This window comes from Mus pahari, chromosome 11, assembly GCF_900095145.1.
Source record: "Mus pahari chromosome 11, PAHARI_EIJ_v1.1, whole genome shotgun sequence".
In the NCBI taxonomy this organism is placed as follows: Eukaryota; Metazoa; Chordata; class Mammalia; order Rodentia; family Muridae; genus Mus; species Mus pahari.
In genome coordinates, this window is record NC_034600.1 from 45,173,674 (window position 1) to 45,192,441 (window position 18,768).

Below are 18,768 nucleotides of genomic sequence, written 5' to 3' on the forward strand. Positions count from 1 at the left end.
GAGAGAGAGAGAGAGAGAGAGAGAGAGAGAGAGAGAGAGAGAGAGAAACAACACAGTATCTTGCCCCAAACAATCACATAGGAGAAAGCCAAGGAAAAGATAGGATGAAAGGTATGCAGTCTATGGTTTAAAATAATTAGTATACAAGAAAAAATTAAACCAGAACTGCAAACAAGCAAATAGAAACACAACACGAACCTGGCCGCTGACCTGTGTGTAAATTGCAAATATCCTTTTAATTAGTAAGGTAAAAATGGCTTCACCCAGCAAATGATGTCTAAAATTAGGACTGAAATACATATCTCTCTCCACCTGGCTAGAGTTTTGAAACCCACTGTGTCTCCCAGGAAGGACTTGGTATCACTGCTATTAAGTTGGGGCTGGCTATTGCTATGGTAACTGTGGATGCCCTTCAACCTATGCAGGCTGGAGCTCGTGAATAAGTTATGAGTAGGATATTTACCACATGAGCGTTATTTCCATTTGCGTTACTTATTTTTCATATTTTGGTAAAATAAAAAAAGAACAAAACAAAACTCTATGGTAACAACAGAAAGATAAAAACATATTTCATATGTTCAAGCAGAACAGAATTAAGGTCTGAAAGTAGTTAACTTGGATTCTAAATGTTTCTTTTGAAACTGTGAAATCCAATGGACCTAGCAAAACTTTTTTTTCTACCCGCAATGTATTCGAGCTGCATTAGTGGAACTGGGGGAAGGAAGGCATTTTCCCAATTCACCGACCTCAGATGTCATTACCTGATTCACAGCGTACACGTACACCTTGCCCTGTTCCTCTTTCTCTGTCCCCATATACATGGGAGCCCCGACGAGAAGCAGATCAGTGTAAGAATCTTTGTCAACGTCAATTGTGGTTAAGACGCTACCAAAGTAGGATCCGATCTAGAACACAAAACAACAAGCCGGATGAGATCTCGGCAGCTCACCCCGCAGTGGAAGTCTGCGGGTCTAGTGATCATCCCGGTCTAGAAGAGATTGTGAGAGCTGGTGTCAAAGGCAAAGAAATAAAAATAAAATTGTGCAAACCAAGTCTTCTCTAGGCTGAAGGTGTAAGTGGTCCTGACTCTGAGAAAGACAAGGGGCGAAAGATTTTAGTCTAGGAGTTAGAGACATGACTACCTTTATGTCTATTGCTAATGTCTTTGCTTTTCCACATATCAGACCAGTACTACAATGAAAACGAAGAGAGGTTGTCAGAGGTACTCTGGTTTCATCAATGTGTAAATATGATAATGTAGGAAGGTGCAATAAATGCGTGGAAGTAGCTAAGTCCTCCTGCAATAGTGCAGAGTATGCTGCATCTTGGTCTCTAAAGAGTGCTTACTCTGCAATGGCTAACTTGTGGTCCAATAGCTACAAGGGATAGAAAAATAGGAAAAGATTTCATGGGCTCTCCTCTTGAACGGCATTTTTAAGAAAAAGACCTCTTTTAGCAAAGAACTGGCATTACACTATCTAAATGCTTAAAGCTCTTTTCACATATTGGCCTGCATCGAATACTTCACATTCTTCATGTTTCTCTTGCAGATATTCCTGTGGAGGTGTACTTTTGTCTCTGCGCTTATAATTCTGCATCTGTGCCACATATAACTTGTTTTGGTGTAATGTGAGGGGTTGAGACGAGGTCATTCTCTGTAGCCCAGGCTGTTCTTGGACTTGTGGCAAATCTCCTGTCTCAACCTCAGACCACGAGGATTATAGGTGTAAGCTACCATGCTCACCATAGACAGCACTAGTTTTCTATCCCTGAGAGCTCCTTTCTCTCCTCTCACCCCCTAACCAATGTCCTGTCCCAAAGGGCAGACGTGTGCTTTCTTTGGGTTCTCCCTGGCTTGATGAAGATGCTTCTGCAATGCTTTCACGACTTTGCTACTGCACACTTATGGATTGTCTCTGGGCTCCAGGCTCCAGCTGGACATGAATGTGAGGAGGGATTTTTTTTTTTAATGTTTTCAGTGATTCTCTAAGATACCATTTCACAGATATTTGAAAGGCTTACAATTTTTCAAAAAATCTAAACTAATTAATAACGATAATAATAATAACAATAATAAATGACTCTGCATGTCCTCACTCCACTGGACATCCATCCCCAGTGTTAGTGTTCTTCTGGAGCTGAGGGTGAGCTCAGGAGATGCCTGGGGCCAGTTTCCCTCTGCTTCAACCTCAGCCCCAGCAGCTTCTGTCATTAGAATTTGTGTTGTCACAGGGAACATGTCGAAGAATAATGACGTTCTTAAATCACCACAACTTCATGAATGATTGAACTTCTAAACCTGGAGCAACCTTTTTTTATTTTTTATTTTTATTTTTTGTCTTTTTGTTTTCCTCTTCAGAATCTCATAGTCTCAAAGCAGAAGTTATTGCTTTTAAAAAACGATCTGACATGCTCTTTTACTTGCATAAGAATGTTTATTTCACATTCCCCTATACTCGCAGACATCTTCAGAATGCTAACAGACTTGAGTTGTCAACAACAGGATATCATTTTTCCTGTTCTGCTTCTCTTCACTCATTGGCTTCCATCTCTTTTACCTCTTCTCTTTCAATTTCATAATATCAATGAACCATTTTAGGTTCTTTGTATGTCGCCTTTGAGCTATAACAGTGGTCTATTTTATTGTTGATGAGTTTATGAGATATAATGAGTTTAGTAAATATAAGTTAGCACATATGGCTAAATTAATAAGTGCTTTAGCCTGAATATGAGAGGCTACCTCTGACCACTCTGAGATTCCCCTGGAGTCTTCTGAGAAGAGTCTATGATGCTGAGAGATGCTGATGTGAGTGAAAATAACTTCAATTAGAATGTGACACTCAGGCTCGGTGGAGTTGGAAAAGAACTCCGTGTACTTAGTGGGGCCTATCAGACTGTGGTGGCTCTTTGTAAAGACCCTGAGTTATGGCTGCACTACATAAAGGACATTGGTCCTCTGGGACCCAGGCCTGTAGCACCAGGGCTGCCTGTAGACCTCCTCAGTCTGACTCTCCCAATACCTAGGCTAAGGGTAGGATGGCTGCAGCCAGGATTCCCACAGAGGAGGAAGATCTCTCTCAGTGCTGCCTACCAAAACCTGAGCAAATCCTGCCTACCACATCCTTGTAAATGGTGGGATGAAGTTAATGAATTCTCACTGTGGCATGCTTGGAAAACCCATGAAACTATGAAAAAAATAGACAAAAATCACTCAAATTACTATTCAAAACTAACCACTGAATAGCATAGTTAGACATATTTTTCAGTCTAAAACACTATATGTATTGACATTTGCCTATTGTGTGCATAGTTTCCTAACTAATTTTAAATATTTAAGGTTATTTTAAAGAATTTTCCAATTTTACATGTTGCATACAATTTCTCATTCCTTGAAGCATGATTTGGTGTTTTGAGACGGGTATTTAAAATTTGACCCAGTTTAGTCTTTCAAAGACTAAAGAAGTTCTTGTCTACATCTTTCTTCTCCTTTTCAAGTCAGCAATGTTCATCTCATATGACCTTCCTGAACCAATCCTTCCTATCTTCTGAATGCACTACCAACACGATTGGCACGTTTACGCTTCTTGACGTTTTAGATCTTAATATTTCTTATACATACTGAACATAACTGCATGAAGCTCCCGTTAGCTGTATTTACCTACCTCTGCCTCCTGCCAGAAGAAATGTTTCTAACATCAAAGATGCTGCTGCTTCACACTCCTCCAAAGGGCCAAATAGAAAGCCTTCTTCACAACGGATTTTGAATATTTGGGTTTAAAAAAAGACTTTAGTCGAAAGTTACCCAGAGTACGCAGAGATGACAGAATGACGTATGCCACGTTTACCTGCTCTCCACTGAGTGCCTGCAGAATATTGACGTTCCCGTCCTCCATCTTGTAGATGACGACCTGGCCCGTGTGATTGTACCGAGGCTGCCCAGCGATATAGAGCACATCTCCAAAGATGGTGGCGGAGTTCACTGTGTAACCTAACCAAAGAGACATCTAAGATATGGACCTGGAATCATAATGGCCTATGTAATAGATGAGAATTACTTTAAGTGGTTGGGCTAATCATTTTTGTATTTATTTTTATTGTGTTGGTGAAACGCCTTTACTGTGCACCCTGTTTCCACTGTGACTGAACAATTCTGAAATGCTAATTCCCCCAACCACAACTGTTCATTGCTTAGAGATGCAAATGGTAGAACAGAGATGACAGGAAAGTGGGAAAGAAGAAACCTACATGGACTTACGTACAGTCATGTACACTCAGGGCCACCAGACAGCCCTCCAGTCACCATTGTGCAGCAGACTAATTCTATTTTATTTAAATACAAGTGTCTGTACTATCAACACTAATAGGTTTTTGTTTGTTTGTTTGTTTGTTTGTTTTTGTTTTCAAGACTGGGTTTCTCTGTGGGTAGCTCGGCTGTCCTGCAACTCGCTCTGCAGGCGAGGCTGGCCTCAAACTCACAGAGGCCCACCTGCGTCTGCCTCCTTAGTGCTGGGGTAAAAGATGTGCTCCACCATGCCTGGCTAACACTAATAGTTATGTCTGGGTGACAGAAAACTTAATCCCCTCCTGTGCTGCTACCCAAGACTTTAAGCTGCAGTTTTATATGGTTGGAGGTTGTTGGTCTGAGTGTCTCATAACTTCCTGGTTATTTATTGATGGAACAATGGAACTTAGGTGGGGTCCGTTATTGTCTTGTTTGTTTTTCCACAGTTTTTGGCACACTGTTTGAGATGATTAAAGCCATTTTGAAGACTGTTTTTCTCCTTCCTTTGAATAGTTTTGACAATGAACATCAGGCAAAAGATTACTGGATCAATTTTGTCCTCCTTGTTACATAGTCAGGTAAGTTGCTGCCAGAATATTCATACTAAGGTTATTCTATGAACAGCTGTTTGAGAGAGATTTGGTCCCATTAAACCTTCGCAAGCATTGTATGTGAGAACTATGATTTATATCTCTGTATGTTTTGATGGTTATTAAGTTATCTAACAGCAGTGGTTTGCTGAGATTTTGTCTTTTTTTTTTTTTTTAATTCAAGTTGAGATTTTTTTTTTCTCACCTCTATCATCCCTTGTTTTAGGCTCTGTGAAATCTTGTTTTTTTTTTTTTGTTTGTTTGTTTGTTTTTTGCCTACTTTACTTTCATTTACATATATTTTACGTTGGCTTTTCACATGAGCGGTGAGTTTTTTTTTGTTTTTTGTTTTTTGTTTTTTCTATTTTCCTTTTTCTTCCACACCACCTCCACTTAAGGTTAAGAGCACACTATGTTCTCTGTCAGTCAGAATCACGTGGTTGTGACAGGAGCTCATGCATGGGTGGGTCTGATCATGAGCCCTGTGCTTTCAGGCCTTCAGTGGATGAGCATGCATTTGTGCCTCTGTTGATCTATCTCACTAACCAGGGAATGTGTAGACAACTCCCAAGTCTGGCATTACCTTATATATTTTTACACATGTGCAGCTATATTTCTGCATCCTTGTTGGGAATCTACCCAGTTTCCAAGGCCTTGGGCACACCCACAAGTACATCACTGCTGAGACAGAAGGATCTATTCTAGATAGAAGTCACCGTTCAGATTTATGGAGGGTTTTCAGATCCTCCCAGCCTCGAGGGCTTGAGAAGTTTCTCCGATGTTATTAAATGTTTTGAGTATCTTGATATTCACGATTTTGTGGGAAGTTCTAGCTCAAATGCACAGCCAACCATCTCCCAACGTCAGTTCTACATGTTAAGGAAAGAGCTTGTATCTTGATTTAAGTCAGAATATTATCATTATTTTTGTAAATATTTATTTATTTATTTTATGTATGTAAGTACATTGATGCTCTCCTCAGACATACCAGAGGGGGGCATCAGATCCCATTACAGATGGTGGCGAGCCAACATGTGGGTGCCAGGAATTGAACCCAGGTCCTCTGGAAGAGCAGTCAATACTCTTAACCTCTGAGCCATCTCTCCAGCCCTTATTATTATTTTTTAAGGGAAAAATTCTGTATTTTGCATCTGAAGCAAATGGAGATAAATCAGCAGGTAATGCCCACAACGCGCAGGCTTGGACACTGCAGAAGGAAGCAATGCTCTAATTGCTAGGAGCAGCTTGTTACTGCAGTAGAAGCCATAGTAGTGCAGGACATCACAGAGAACTAACTGGAAGAGATCATACCGTTAACTTAAGCAGTATTTTGCTTATAGGTAACAGATAACACGTTTATATAAGAAAATCTGTGAGGCATGTTATCCTTTTATGAATGTTTCCAACTGTTTTCAGACCTCCATCTTTATAAAGGACGAGTATTGTCTAGTCTCTGAACATCTTGGAAGAAGCCTGCGCTTTGACTATGGAGTAAGAAATGTGTGACTTAGCTTCGTTGTGTGGCACTGCCTCACTTCTTGTTTCTTTCAGTTTGTCAGGCATGATTAGAACACAGCAAAGCATGGATGAGGAGACGGGGAGTGTAGACTCCCCTGGACTCTCACCACCAAACCCGCTAGCTAAGCACTATATTGGCAGGCTATGGGTGAGAAGGAAGTGGGTGGGTGACTCTATCCTGAGGTGCCCCTGCTTCATTTCACACTTCCTCCTTCTCATTGATTTGCACAGGCATTTTCATAGTGCTGCTCTCTCACTTTGTTCCCTCAGAAGACTTAACATGGACTCACTTGCTGCCTTCCACCCAGATTTCAGAACTGCTCAATCTCTTCGTAATTTTATAATCACCACAATGACATATTTGAAAATAATATTGGAGGGTGGGTTAGGGGAAGCCCATGAAAGACAACTTACATCTACTAGATGTCTGTTGGCAACTAGCTTACATTTTAACTCTTGACGGAGACAAGGAAATGAACAGAAAATACATCAGTATACTATAGAGAGCATATGCAAATTTCTTCCTTTCCTGAGCATAGAGGAGCCATAAATATGCACATCTATTTACATATATTTGTGTATATACATTGTCAACCAGTAATTTTTTTCCAGTTTCATTGAATTGTAAATGGTAAGAGGGGTCATATAAAGAAGTAAGGCTATGTTAATATTTTCTCATGTAAAGTGCAGTCTTTAAATTTTAAATTATTTAAGTATGCTTTAATCAGCAATCAATTCAAACTTTAAGGAGTAACAGATTTGGGACTTGGTTTGTTTAAAGAATTTGATCATAGACTCCTAACCCAGAACACGAAAAATACTGCCTTGTTAAAATAATAATTTGAATAAGGGAATATGGAGAGAGTAGTGACCGTGTCAAGCACATGTGTATTCTTCAATCGGTCTTTAATTGTCTAAATACCTCGTAGCAATAGGATCAATGTCAGCAATAGAAATAATATTTATTACCTGTATCGGTTTTCTAGTGATGCTATAAGAACTTATTATAAATTTGATGGCTTATAGTATCTATAATATCCATTCCAAATGCCTCGGTTTGCAATTCTGTAAGCTAGAAGGCCTCCTTAGCTCACCCTAGACCACAGTGAGAAGTAGGCTGGGCTATGCTTCTGTCTGGAGATTGTGGAGAGATCGCACTTCTTTGTCCTTTGTGATGGGGAAGATCTATGTTCGCACCTCCTCCTTCTTCATTGGCAGCAGCACCGTATCTCTCTGACCATCTCTATGCAGTTCTATCTCCCTCTAAACCCATCTAGGGAAGATTTTCCTGATTACATCACTTGATTACATTGGACTATAGCAATATATCCAAGCATAATCTGTCTCAAGATCCTTCATGTAGTTCCAAAAGTCCTTTTTGCCTTATAAGGTAACACATAAATAGGTCCAGGGATTAGGGCATGGACAGTTCCCGCCCCCTCCCCCCCCCAAGGTGAATTCTGAACATAGTGTCATCCTTTCTGTGGCTCTTTAAATACATGATCACCTACCTTTCATAGAAATTATACAATGACATTTATTACATATGAAAGTAAATATTCTATAATTGTTCTATCTAGGACAGAAAGAAGGTTTAAGTAAAGCTGGTTCTTGATCCCAAGGTACTTTACATATAGTGATCTCACAGAGTCTTAGGTTATGAGGAGCTTTCAAAACTGAGTGAACTCCCCCCACTTCTGTCATTTCTGTCTTAGCCCATAGCCTTCCAAGAGAGATTGTTTATTTCTTCATTGTTTCTCATATAAAACAATGTCCATTGTTCTGCCTCACCCATTTTGCTATTTTGAATTTGTTTAATGTATTTGACACAACGTAGGCACTCAGTATTTGTGGCTGCTTTACCCTTTATCCCAGAATCAGGTATTTTGGTACAGTGAAATGAAGACTAGCGTAAGCATCAAGATTGCACCCATGCCTTACCTAAGTAAGAAGCAAGAGGCTCGTTCATCTTGGTGGGCTCAGTTTGAAAGGTGGTGTTATGAGGGATGACAATCTGGTTAGCCTTCTGCATGACCACAGTTCCATTCCAGTCATAGGCTCCCACAGCTCCAAGCATGACCCAGTCCTAATGCGTGAGTACAGAGGGTAATAAAATGGTATGGGCAAACACTTATGTAGCACCAGGAATACGATCATAGTTCATATGTATATGAATATAGTCCAAAGTGCTTTATATAAATTAATTCATTTAGTCCTTACAATAAATTTATAAGAACCCAATATTACAATCCCCATTTGATTGAAAAGGGAAGCCAAAGCACACTATATAACTGCCACACTGAAATGTCCACATATGGCATGCCCCTTTAAGGACTTTTAGCATAACACAACCTTAACCTTCTATGTTTTAAACAAATATCTTAAGTGTTTCATTTCATTAGATACACTGGTACATTCATCAGAGGTCAGAGTGTCTTGTTCACATCTATCAGTTGGTAAGATGTAGGCGTGTGTGGAGAACGCCCCTAATAAGCAGCTTGTGGTGGGATGCCATTTTCCCATTTGGATGAGACAGCCTGCAGAGCTGCCCCACCCTCCCACCATAAACTTCAAGGCTATCTTATGCACTTGAAGCCTGGGCATTGCTTGGGGGAGGAAAACGTGTAGAAAAGGCATTTCTTTCTAGCACATGGTCAACATACCTGTGAATAATGAGCACTGAAGCCGGTCTGAGACATCTCCATTTCAAACGAAGCTGCTGACTGGTCAGCTGTAGCTATACATATAGTAAAGATACCACAGTAAGTGACAAGCCAGGTCTTTTAGGCTGCCATTGACCTGCTGGGACCCAGAGACTTGCCAAGCAAAACTATGGGACACATTAGGGAATTCTCAATCATGCACTTCTCAAGCAAAACTGAGTATAAGACCAGTGAGTGAAGGGGCTCTTTTCTCTCATTCTGACACATGGGCCTCCTGTCCTTGCTTAGGGAATGTTGGTCTACTTGCTTGCAGGGAGTTTACTTGGTCTTTAAAATAAGTTTAAAATAGCGTATAATTTTAGCAAGTCAGCCTGAACGATCAGTTCTCAGCTGTCGCTACCTCTGATCCCATGGTCGGTTGGAAAACAGAATTACTACAGTAGAAATGAACTGTCTTGTCTACTTGGCCTGGGAACCCCATCAGAGCTAAATTTGATACCTTATAGACTGAAGAACCCTTCACTCATATATTGAAAGAGATTCTCAACTCAATAGTCCCACCTACAAACACTTGGGGCCCTGCATCCTTTCAAGGTACCATGGTGTGATAGCCTTAAGGATTCCAGCACGTCGGTTCTAATGCTGGATGTGGGGCTCATTCAACTCGGTAGGTGACTTTCTCTCAAAGCTCCAGTTTGAGTCCCATCTGAATCTATATTTTTTTAAAGGAACGTCATATTTTTAACACCCCCCCTCCACCCCCAGTTTTGAAGCTCATGGCTGAAATACAGACAAGGAAGAACATTGATTGGAGCTGCAGTCCTCTCAAAATATTTACAGACCAGAAGCCACAGCTTCCTGGGGGAACTGAGGGAATGTTGATCTACTTGCTTCCAGGGAGTAACTAGTTCTACTTGGTCTTAAAAATAAGTTTAAAAAAAATAACATAAGTTTTGGCCAAGCCAGCCTGTCAATTGAAGCATGAGAATCATTAGATTTGTGAAATTAAATAGGCTTACTATTTATTTACTGACACGGGAGTATAAAGAATGCATCTGTAATTGAGTTTTTATGGGGCGAGATTAAATGTGGCAACCAATCAGGAATCTGAATGTATCATTTCAGTCTCTCATACAAATATCCCTTTAAATGACTAAGATGCATTTTACCTTAAATTAAAGTGTAGTTATATATCAGCACGCCATGCCCACCCCCACCCCCTCAGGATACTAGAACTCGGATACTCACTCAACATAATCTACCCTTTTAAAAGTCAAGTCTCACCCCCATATTCCCTTTCATTTGTTATTAACAGGCTCTGCTGGGTAATTTGAAAGAGAGCTTTTACCAGCTACAGAAGCGACACTTTGATAGTGCCCTCTTGTCGACAGTCAGTGGAACAAAGATACCCTAGAAGGGCAAAAGAACTTTACATGGTTTCTCCAAGTGGGGATCTGGGGGTGTGACTTCTGAGGCTCCAGCCTTCAAAAATGTGAAAAAGATGTTACCAGTCAGAGAGGATTAGTCATTTGTTACTGACACTCCCACCTAAGGGACTAGCATCACTCAGTAGCCTCTTCAGCCAGTTACCACAGAAAAAAATCAAAAGAAAAAAAAAAAAAAAACCTCTTCAGAGGCGTGGCATGGTTAGAGAACCGTAGCAGATGGAGTATTGCAGCCAAAGGACTTGAGGCAAAACTCCGAGAAGATCTTTAGAAATGCACAAAGGGCAAATTACAGGAGGAAATGAACAAAGAAGCCATTGCATCAGAACACTCTTGAAGCAGCCCCAAGGGACAAAGACACAGTGGGGAAAATAAAAGTGGAGCTAGTGGCTTCACATTCTAAATCTGTGTCACAGACAGGGAAGGAGGCGCGCTGGGGCCGTTGGGTTCTTGCACACGCCTATGCTGGCTGCTCTGCTCTGCTCCCCAGCCCTCCTGGGCACTGTCACAGCCTAACCAAGTCAGCTTCTAGCCGACACGGGTTTCTGTAAAGTAGTTCCATTCATACAAAAGAGAATTATTCCCTGATGGCTGTTGCACACAGTAAAAAAAAAAAAAAAAAAAAATGAGTTAGTTATGTGCTGAGAATAATATCCCAAACCCATTACATTAAGTTTGAATCTTACAAAGGATTCACAGGCTTAGGAGAGACGATCATACCTTCCAAAGCAAATATCCTTTCTCCCAGAGCTTTCACAATAGTGACCAGGGCCAACTCATCCGAGACATTGAAGAAGTGCTTTTCCGTGGGCTCACTTGCGATCGATTTTATCTCCTCCACAAATTTTTCGGTGCTTAAGTTCCCCCTGTTATAGTGGCCAAGGATCTACGGTCCAGCAAAAATGGCGAGAGCGTATTTTAGCTTCTGTAGGTTAAATATGTATCTCAAGCATATTTTCAGTAAACAGGAGCATGCATGCTATCTTAGGGCAGGGAATTGTTATGTACTTACGGGAATGTTTATGGAAGCTTTCTGAGGACACGGTTTTCATAATATTGACTCCTGCAAGTATTTATCTTATTTTTCATTAGATATGTTTGTGTCTGGTGGGTGTGTGTTCTTAAGTGCAGATTCCCTTGGAGGCCAGAGAGAAGAAGTCCACCTGAAGCTGGAGTTGCTGGCAGTTGTCTGTGTACATGTATATGTTATACACGTGTGCCTGTACACATGTGTACATGTGCATTTTTCTTAAAGACTCCTGAAAGTTCTGTGTGCTCTCTGGCATGAAGTCCTCTGTGTGCATTTCATTTTCTGTGAGAAGTTTTAAACTTTCATGAAGTCACACTAATCGTGTTTTATCTTTAAGGTATGTGCCATTTTGCCTGTGTGAAAATGCCCATGTGTACAATACTATGTCAATTTTAAACTAAAAATCCCCAATACAAAGATATGACCTAATTTTATATTTTAAAATTACATAGCAGTGACAGTATCAGGAAAGAGAATCAAACAAATTAGTACCACAATTATTTTTTTATTTCTGCTTACAAGATGGTATATTTCCATTCTTGATTTGCCTGCATATATATTTTTCCATTTATTTATTTATTTACTTACTTTACATCCTGATCGCTGCCCCTCCACTCCCAGTGCTCAATCATATAGCCCCTCCTTCTCTCCCTTCCCCTTTTCCTTTGAGAAGGAGGAGGCCCCCTCTGGGCACCAATCCACCCTGGTACATCAAGTCACTGCAGTTCTATTGCTTGCATATGTTTAAAGACTTTTCTCTTTCATAATGAAAATATTCCTCTTGTAATAAAACATGTTTAGTCTTCATTTCATTACAAGTGACACTTGAAGATTTTTAGTTCTCACTTTTAAATATTCATGCTTCCTTTATTATACTGTCACAAACTGAGAACAGCTTAAAGGCCTGTAAATCAGGGTGCATAGGTGATAGTTGATTCCTATGGACAGCATAATAAATATAAGGAGCACCAGCATAAAAAAGTAGCATGAGTAACCTTGCATGACAAGCAAAATACAAAAGAATCCACAATGTGTGACCGTTTCCATGGGATCCAGAATCAGTAATGTAAGTAAGTTATGGAAGTGGTTGCAATAGGAGATTCGTATTAGAAGAAAAGAAAGTGCGGGGAACTTTCTGGAAGTGAGAGAAACGGATGTTAACAGGTATGTTTATGATGTGCACTTTGAAGTCACCCTTCGCATTGACATGCTTTTTGCTGCCTTCAAATGTTAGCCTGACTTCTAAAAAGAACTGAACTATATGCCCATACAACATCAACGTAAATATATTAGAAGTTCTAATGGCTATATATGATATAGCAGCCTTTATATTCTACAAAGTTAAAAACACGAAACCATTATTGAATTTCATTTTTCAGATATATGGACACCGATGCCACAAAAAATTTTGAGAAGACCAAGGGATTAAGAGTGTGCAATTTGGGCTGATGGCTATTCAGGCATATACATGTGGTTTTAAAGTGAGGTTTGAGATGGTAGATTACAGAGTGATATTTTGATAAGATATATAGATATATACTTACAAAAATGGGGGGAAATCCAAGTTACTATTTACATAGTTCTTCTTATGACCTATGACCCACGACAGACTTACTTGCTTCCCACTATGAACAGTGGCTGAAAGCAATGGTGGCATCACTCTGATGCACACTGAGTGTTAATGTGAGAATGAGGAGTTGAATCTGCTCCAGTCAACAGATACATGAAGGCTTGGTGTGATGTGCTTGCCCCTTTCCCTGGGGAACATCAGTGACCAGCACAGAAAATGTCACATTTCAACACCAGAAGACTTCAAGCCAACTCCCTCCTCTTGACTTTTAAGAGACCTGGTCCATACTAGCTCTTTCACAGGTTTGATGTGTATGCAATGAATGACACATGGGTATCTAGGAAGGACTGCCCAGGGCATTGGGAAATCATATGCCTAAGAAACCTGGAGCTGGTAATGAGGTATCTTGCATGGTACTTGTGTCTGGAACTGTGTGGGTTCCTCTGAGCTCTCTACCGGCTTACGTGTTCTATAGATCATTTTAACATTCTAGGATAACAAACCTTCATTATTCCTGTTTGCTTCTTACTTAGGATGTTCTAGGCTAACTATTGGGTCAATATATCAGCTCCCTTTCATCTACAATTGATGAAATACAAAATATACGTAAGACAAATTCAATAGGTGAGTGTTAGGGCGCACGTGGTTGAAGTTGTTAATTGTGGAGTGAATTGTATCAGACATTTTTTGGTAGGTGTAACAGGAGGGAGGCAAGTGGATTTATCTAAGTAGGAAAAGTACCCACATGGTATATTTAAAGAATGAAAATAAAACAGGCAAGTACAATGATGGAGAATATACTCAGATGCAGGAGTTACTGTGACCCCCATATGACCTTGAACCATCTTATATCACAGATAAGAACAACAGCAGAAAACTTTTGGAATCTTTCACCCAAGGGTCTGGTAGCTTGTAAAAAAAAAATGTTTTCTATGAAAACAAATAAAAAACTTAAATAACACAGCTAATATATTTTTACTGCTTCATACCTCAATTCTGTGGACCCTAAGCATTTTAACTCCGCTAATATTTACCTGAAAGAAGTGTTCACAGCTGACATCTCCTTGAGGCAGAGATGTCAAAGTAAAAGAATGCAGTACATTCATGGGCAGCATCTTGTCTTTCATTTGAAAACATAAATGGAATGCTAAGATCCTTACCGATGCCTCATCTACATTTGAGTGCAGTAAGTAACTTACACCTCTCAGTCATTATCACCTGAGAGTCGTCTCTGCAAATCTAGTGATGCCCCGTGGACCAGTCTAATACTCTCCACGACAGAAATGGACGTCTCAGAGCCAACTCATGACCTTTCTCAATATGAGAATGTCACAGGACACATTTGAATCTTTTAAATAGGGAATTTATAACACCAATATTTAATTCTTTGAGGGAGCCATTTCCTGTCAAAATATATTTCTGTGTTGTTCAGGATCAAATACTGGGAGACAGACAGAGCAGAAGGATTAATCCGGACAACTGAGACGGAAGAAGAGTGCATACACCACATGAGGTGGAGTTTATATTTGTGTGGATACATGCAGCAGACTCCGAGATTCCCAAAAACTTTCTGTATTGTTGCACAAAAAAGACAAAGTAACCCACGTGTCTTGTTCTCTAGTTTGGTCTCAAATAATATCTTTTTAATATAAACATGATATACTAGGGAGAAGAGACACAAATTAGGAAGAAGAACAAAACATTATCATTAAATGAAATTTTCTTTTCTTTTTTTGTTTATACAGCTCTCAAAAGCAGTTTGATAATAACTCAGTGGTTAAACAGGAAACACATCAATATATGGTTCTCCATGAAGATGAGTGGGATTTTGAAATCTCCTTTTGATTAGATGAGAGGCAATGTATGACTATTAAATAAGAATCCAAACAAGCAAAGCAATTTAAGGCAAGGAAAAACTGACCATGTCACCAGACATGATGCAAAATGCCGGATTCACTTAAAAACTTGTGCACTGACATCATCGTTCTGGGGAAGCGTCCCTAACGTTGGCTGTGTGTGCTTGTGCGTAAGTATCAAGTGCTCCCACGAGGGAGGCAGGCAACTTACGCTGAACTACATCCTCAGCACCAACACTGTTCATTTTGATGATGGCTAACACTGTTTATGACCTGCATCCATGGTACTTGGAATGCCAACTAGTTCCTCTGGGGGGGGGGGCGCAGAAAAATGAGATCATCTGTGGTATTCAGACGTCTGGAATCAGTGAGCAACCTCTGGCTTTATATACTGAAGAAAGAGGCCAGCCATAGACTCATTATTTGGACATTTTCCTGAATAAAGGCAAGGGCATTTGAAATTATTCTCAACCATGAATTCAAAAATAATTACACTGTAGCAGCAGAAGAGGTAATAAAGAATTTGATAATAATTGGCAAATGAACTTTTATACAATGGATTATCTTGTTTATAAAATGGAATGCCTTGCCCCTAGAAAGCTGGGAATTGGGTCCTGGAACTTTTTTCTCTGTATGAATGCCCCCTCCCACTTCTTAACATCATTCATGCTTTTAAAAGAAAAAGATAAATTTATTAATTGCATGTTGAAAATTAATGCAGATAATATATAATTACTGTTTGATGATTACAGGTTGAGCTCTTGGGGTTTCAAATCTTTCCTCCTTGCATATATATATATATATATATATATATATATATATATATATATATCAATTAATTAAATCAATTTTAGTGAATGAAAGAACAGTTGACTTCAGAGATAAGAGAAACCTGCCCCTAGACTGAAGGCGCGTGCAGGGCTACGAATTGTCAACTGAAAGGAAGGGACAGGTGTGATCTATGGGGGATTCTCTGAAGGTTTCTGAACAAAGAGGAGAATCAGATCCCCTTTATCTCTTTAACACAAGGCTCTTAAGAGCTCATGGTTGTGAATGCCTCTAAAGGATGAGAGGCAGAGATAATGTGTTTTGTGGCCACTAGTGTCTATGTGGTGAGAGGGACAGACAGACTGACAGAAAAAAACGCAGTCCTCTGACAGAGGCAGATACTGAAGCCTGGGGTATTAAGAACTTGCTCACCTGTCCCAGAGACAATATGCAGCAGAGAAGCTGTACAAAGGTGTGTGTGGTCCTGTCACAGTGTCCTCTGTCCCTTCCTACACCCTTACACCTGGGAAATGTGAAGACCTGGGACAGTATAAGCAGACAGATAGAAGGGCTACAGAAATACCTCGATTGGCTTGTTAGTGGATGATTATAAAAGACATCCTCTGAACCTGGCTTCTCAAATCTCAGCGACAGTTACTGAGAGGTAATGCTTATGGCTTGGCTTGGGATCTCGGGAGTTTCCAAACCCTGGCGAACAAGGTACTTACGGCTATGGAAAATCGCTGAATGTTTTCATCCTCACAGTCTTGGATGACCTGTTTCAGGCGATAGTTGTCATGTGATTCTCCATCGGTCACAATAACCATGACTTTTTTCACTCCCCTTCTGGCCCCCCGAGCTTCAGTGAATGCCTCTTTCCTGAAGGGAACACAGACCAAAGGGAGGCTGATCAAACTCAGCCCAAAGTTAGGTAAAATGAGAACAACAACAACAACAACAACAAAAACCCAAGAATATAGCCCTTCTGCACAGCCTGCTGCATCCCTTCGAGATGACCATGGGCTTCGCTGTCAGAGGTGAGAGGCACTGTGATCTTGTCTGCAATAGTTCCACAGGGTTTGCACATGATGGCAACTCACCATTTTAACACTTATCATGTATGCCCATACTTTAAAAATGACTCTAGCATTTCCTTCTTTGGAAACTCTTAAGGAATGTTATGACTGGTGTCCGGGTGGAGAATACTGGTGTCCAGTATCAGAAGTGAAGCTTGGACTGAGACCGGAGAAAGAAGAACTTTTCCTACTTCACTTACCTTCAGCAAGAACCAGGTCAAGTTGGTCTAGCATAAATCCCCCAACTTATAGGATTTCTCTAAGTAAGTTTTTATTAAATGACCCCCCTGCCCCGCTACACACACACACACACACACACACACACACACTTTCCTACATTAAATCTCTATTTGTCCTTGTATTAGCAAGCTGAGCTACTAGGAATCTTGTGGAAGAGTTGGGGGAAGGACTGAGGGACCTCTAGGGGATAAGCATTTCATAGGAAGAATAGAGTCAACTCACCTGAATCCTTGGGGATCCCAGGGAGTGAACCACCAACCCAAGAGCATACATGGGCTGCTTGTAATCCCCCCTCCTACACATATGTAGCAGATGTGCAGCTTGGTCTTCCTGTGGGTCCTCCAACAAGTGGAGCAGGAGCTATCGTTACCTCTGTTGTCTGTAGATCCCATTTCCCTAGCTGGGCTGCCTTGTCTGGCCTCAGTGGGACAGGATGTGCCCGGTCCTGTAGTAACTTGATATGACAGGGTGAGTTATTACCCAAGGGAGAAAGGGAAAGGGGCATGTAGGGAGGGGCTCCCGGAGTGCTGAGAGGTGAGGGGGATGTGATTGGGATGTAAAGTGATATACAATAAATTATTTCTGATTTCTTTAAATGTTTAAACAAGGGTAGAGACATATATATCAAAGGCTAAGTTTGTTTTTCTGGTGGTGGGGGGGGGATGTTTGTTTTTGTTTTTTCAAGATGGTTTTTTTCTGTCCTAGAACTTGCTCTGTAGACCAGCTGTCCTGGAACTCCTAGAGATCCACCTGCCTCTGCCTCCAGAGTGCTGGGATTACATGCATGCACCAGCGCTGCCCAGCAATGGCTAATTTTTAAATGAGGTTTGGGCTGGAATATTGTATGAGATTTCGACAATTCTACTTCCTTAGCAGATCACCCAGACTCACTCTCTCTCTCGGAAAGACCCAAGTCATAGCTGGGCTTAATGAATCTCAGCTGAAGGAGACAATTAGCACGCCTTATTTAGAGAAAGTCTGGTTGCCCTGAAATCAGAGCTGACTTTCTAGAATAGAAGAGCAGCCGGCCACAGAACTGCAGTGTCTACCCTTTCCATCCCAAGTATGTCCCTGCAGTTATCCTGTCTAAAACTCCAGTACCCAATGTCCTTTCTTGGAATGAAGCATCCTCCTCTCCATAGGCCTTCAACATTTTAAGAGTCTTGGGAGGGTCACTTACTTTGGGACAGGAGAATCCAGATTTTATAAGTAATTAAATAATGCAAGCCTAGTTACAGGAATGAAAAAGGAAGGGAACATTCAAAGCTGTAACGACCTGCGGTGACTGAATTCACTGAAAATGGAGATAACGGATTCCAAAACATTCAAAATATTTTTCTGTAGTGGGCCCCTCCTAGAGGGAATAAAACACAATCAAAACTGAGCTTACTTGTGAAAAATGAATGTGGGAGAGAGACAAACAGTGTGGCATCATTACAGAATCTTCACACAACCCCAAAGTCGGGAGGCCCTGTGAGAAACGGGCGCAAACCCCATATAAGGCCATGGTATTTCAAGTGGCATTTACACAGGAGTGGAAGCAGCTATGGTGATTCTTCCATTAGTTACAGAGATAAATATTCATTCTTAGGCAGCTGCCTTTGGAAAACGCACAACTCTTTATAGGCTCAGTGCTTTCAAAGCACGCTCTGACTCACTCCGAATGTCTGTTCACATTCAGTCAGTTATTGAGAGCATGTTCAGAATACCTACACACAGGCACTCACTGT

The 18,768-nt window shown here is 40.6% G+C and overlaps 1 protein-coding gene across 1 annotated transcript in view; it reads right to left on the reverse strand.

Annotated features, from left to right (window-relative positions):
- Window positions 1-18,768, reverse strand: part of Itga1 (integrin subunit alpha 1) — a 145,572-nt gene that overhangs the window by 39,154 nt on the left and 87,650 nt on the right. The window contains exons 8-13 of the mRNA XM_021208345.2: window positions 16,451-16,601; window positions 11,219-11,384; window positions 9,054-9,127; window positions 8,332-8,476; window positions 3,846-3,988; window positions 762-905 (exon numbers count right to left, since the gene is read on the reverse strand). Coding sequence (XP_021064004.1) covers window positions 762-905; window positions 3,846-3,988; window positions 8,332-8,476; window positions 9,054-9,127; window positions 11,219-11,384; window positions 16,451-16,601 — 823 coding nt within the window. The remainder of the gene's footprint in view (window positions 1-761; window positions 906-3,845; window positions 3,989-8,331; window positions 8,477-9,053; window positions 9,128-11,218; window positions 11,385-16,450; window positions 16,602-18,768) is intronic.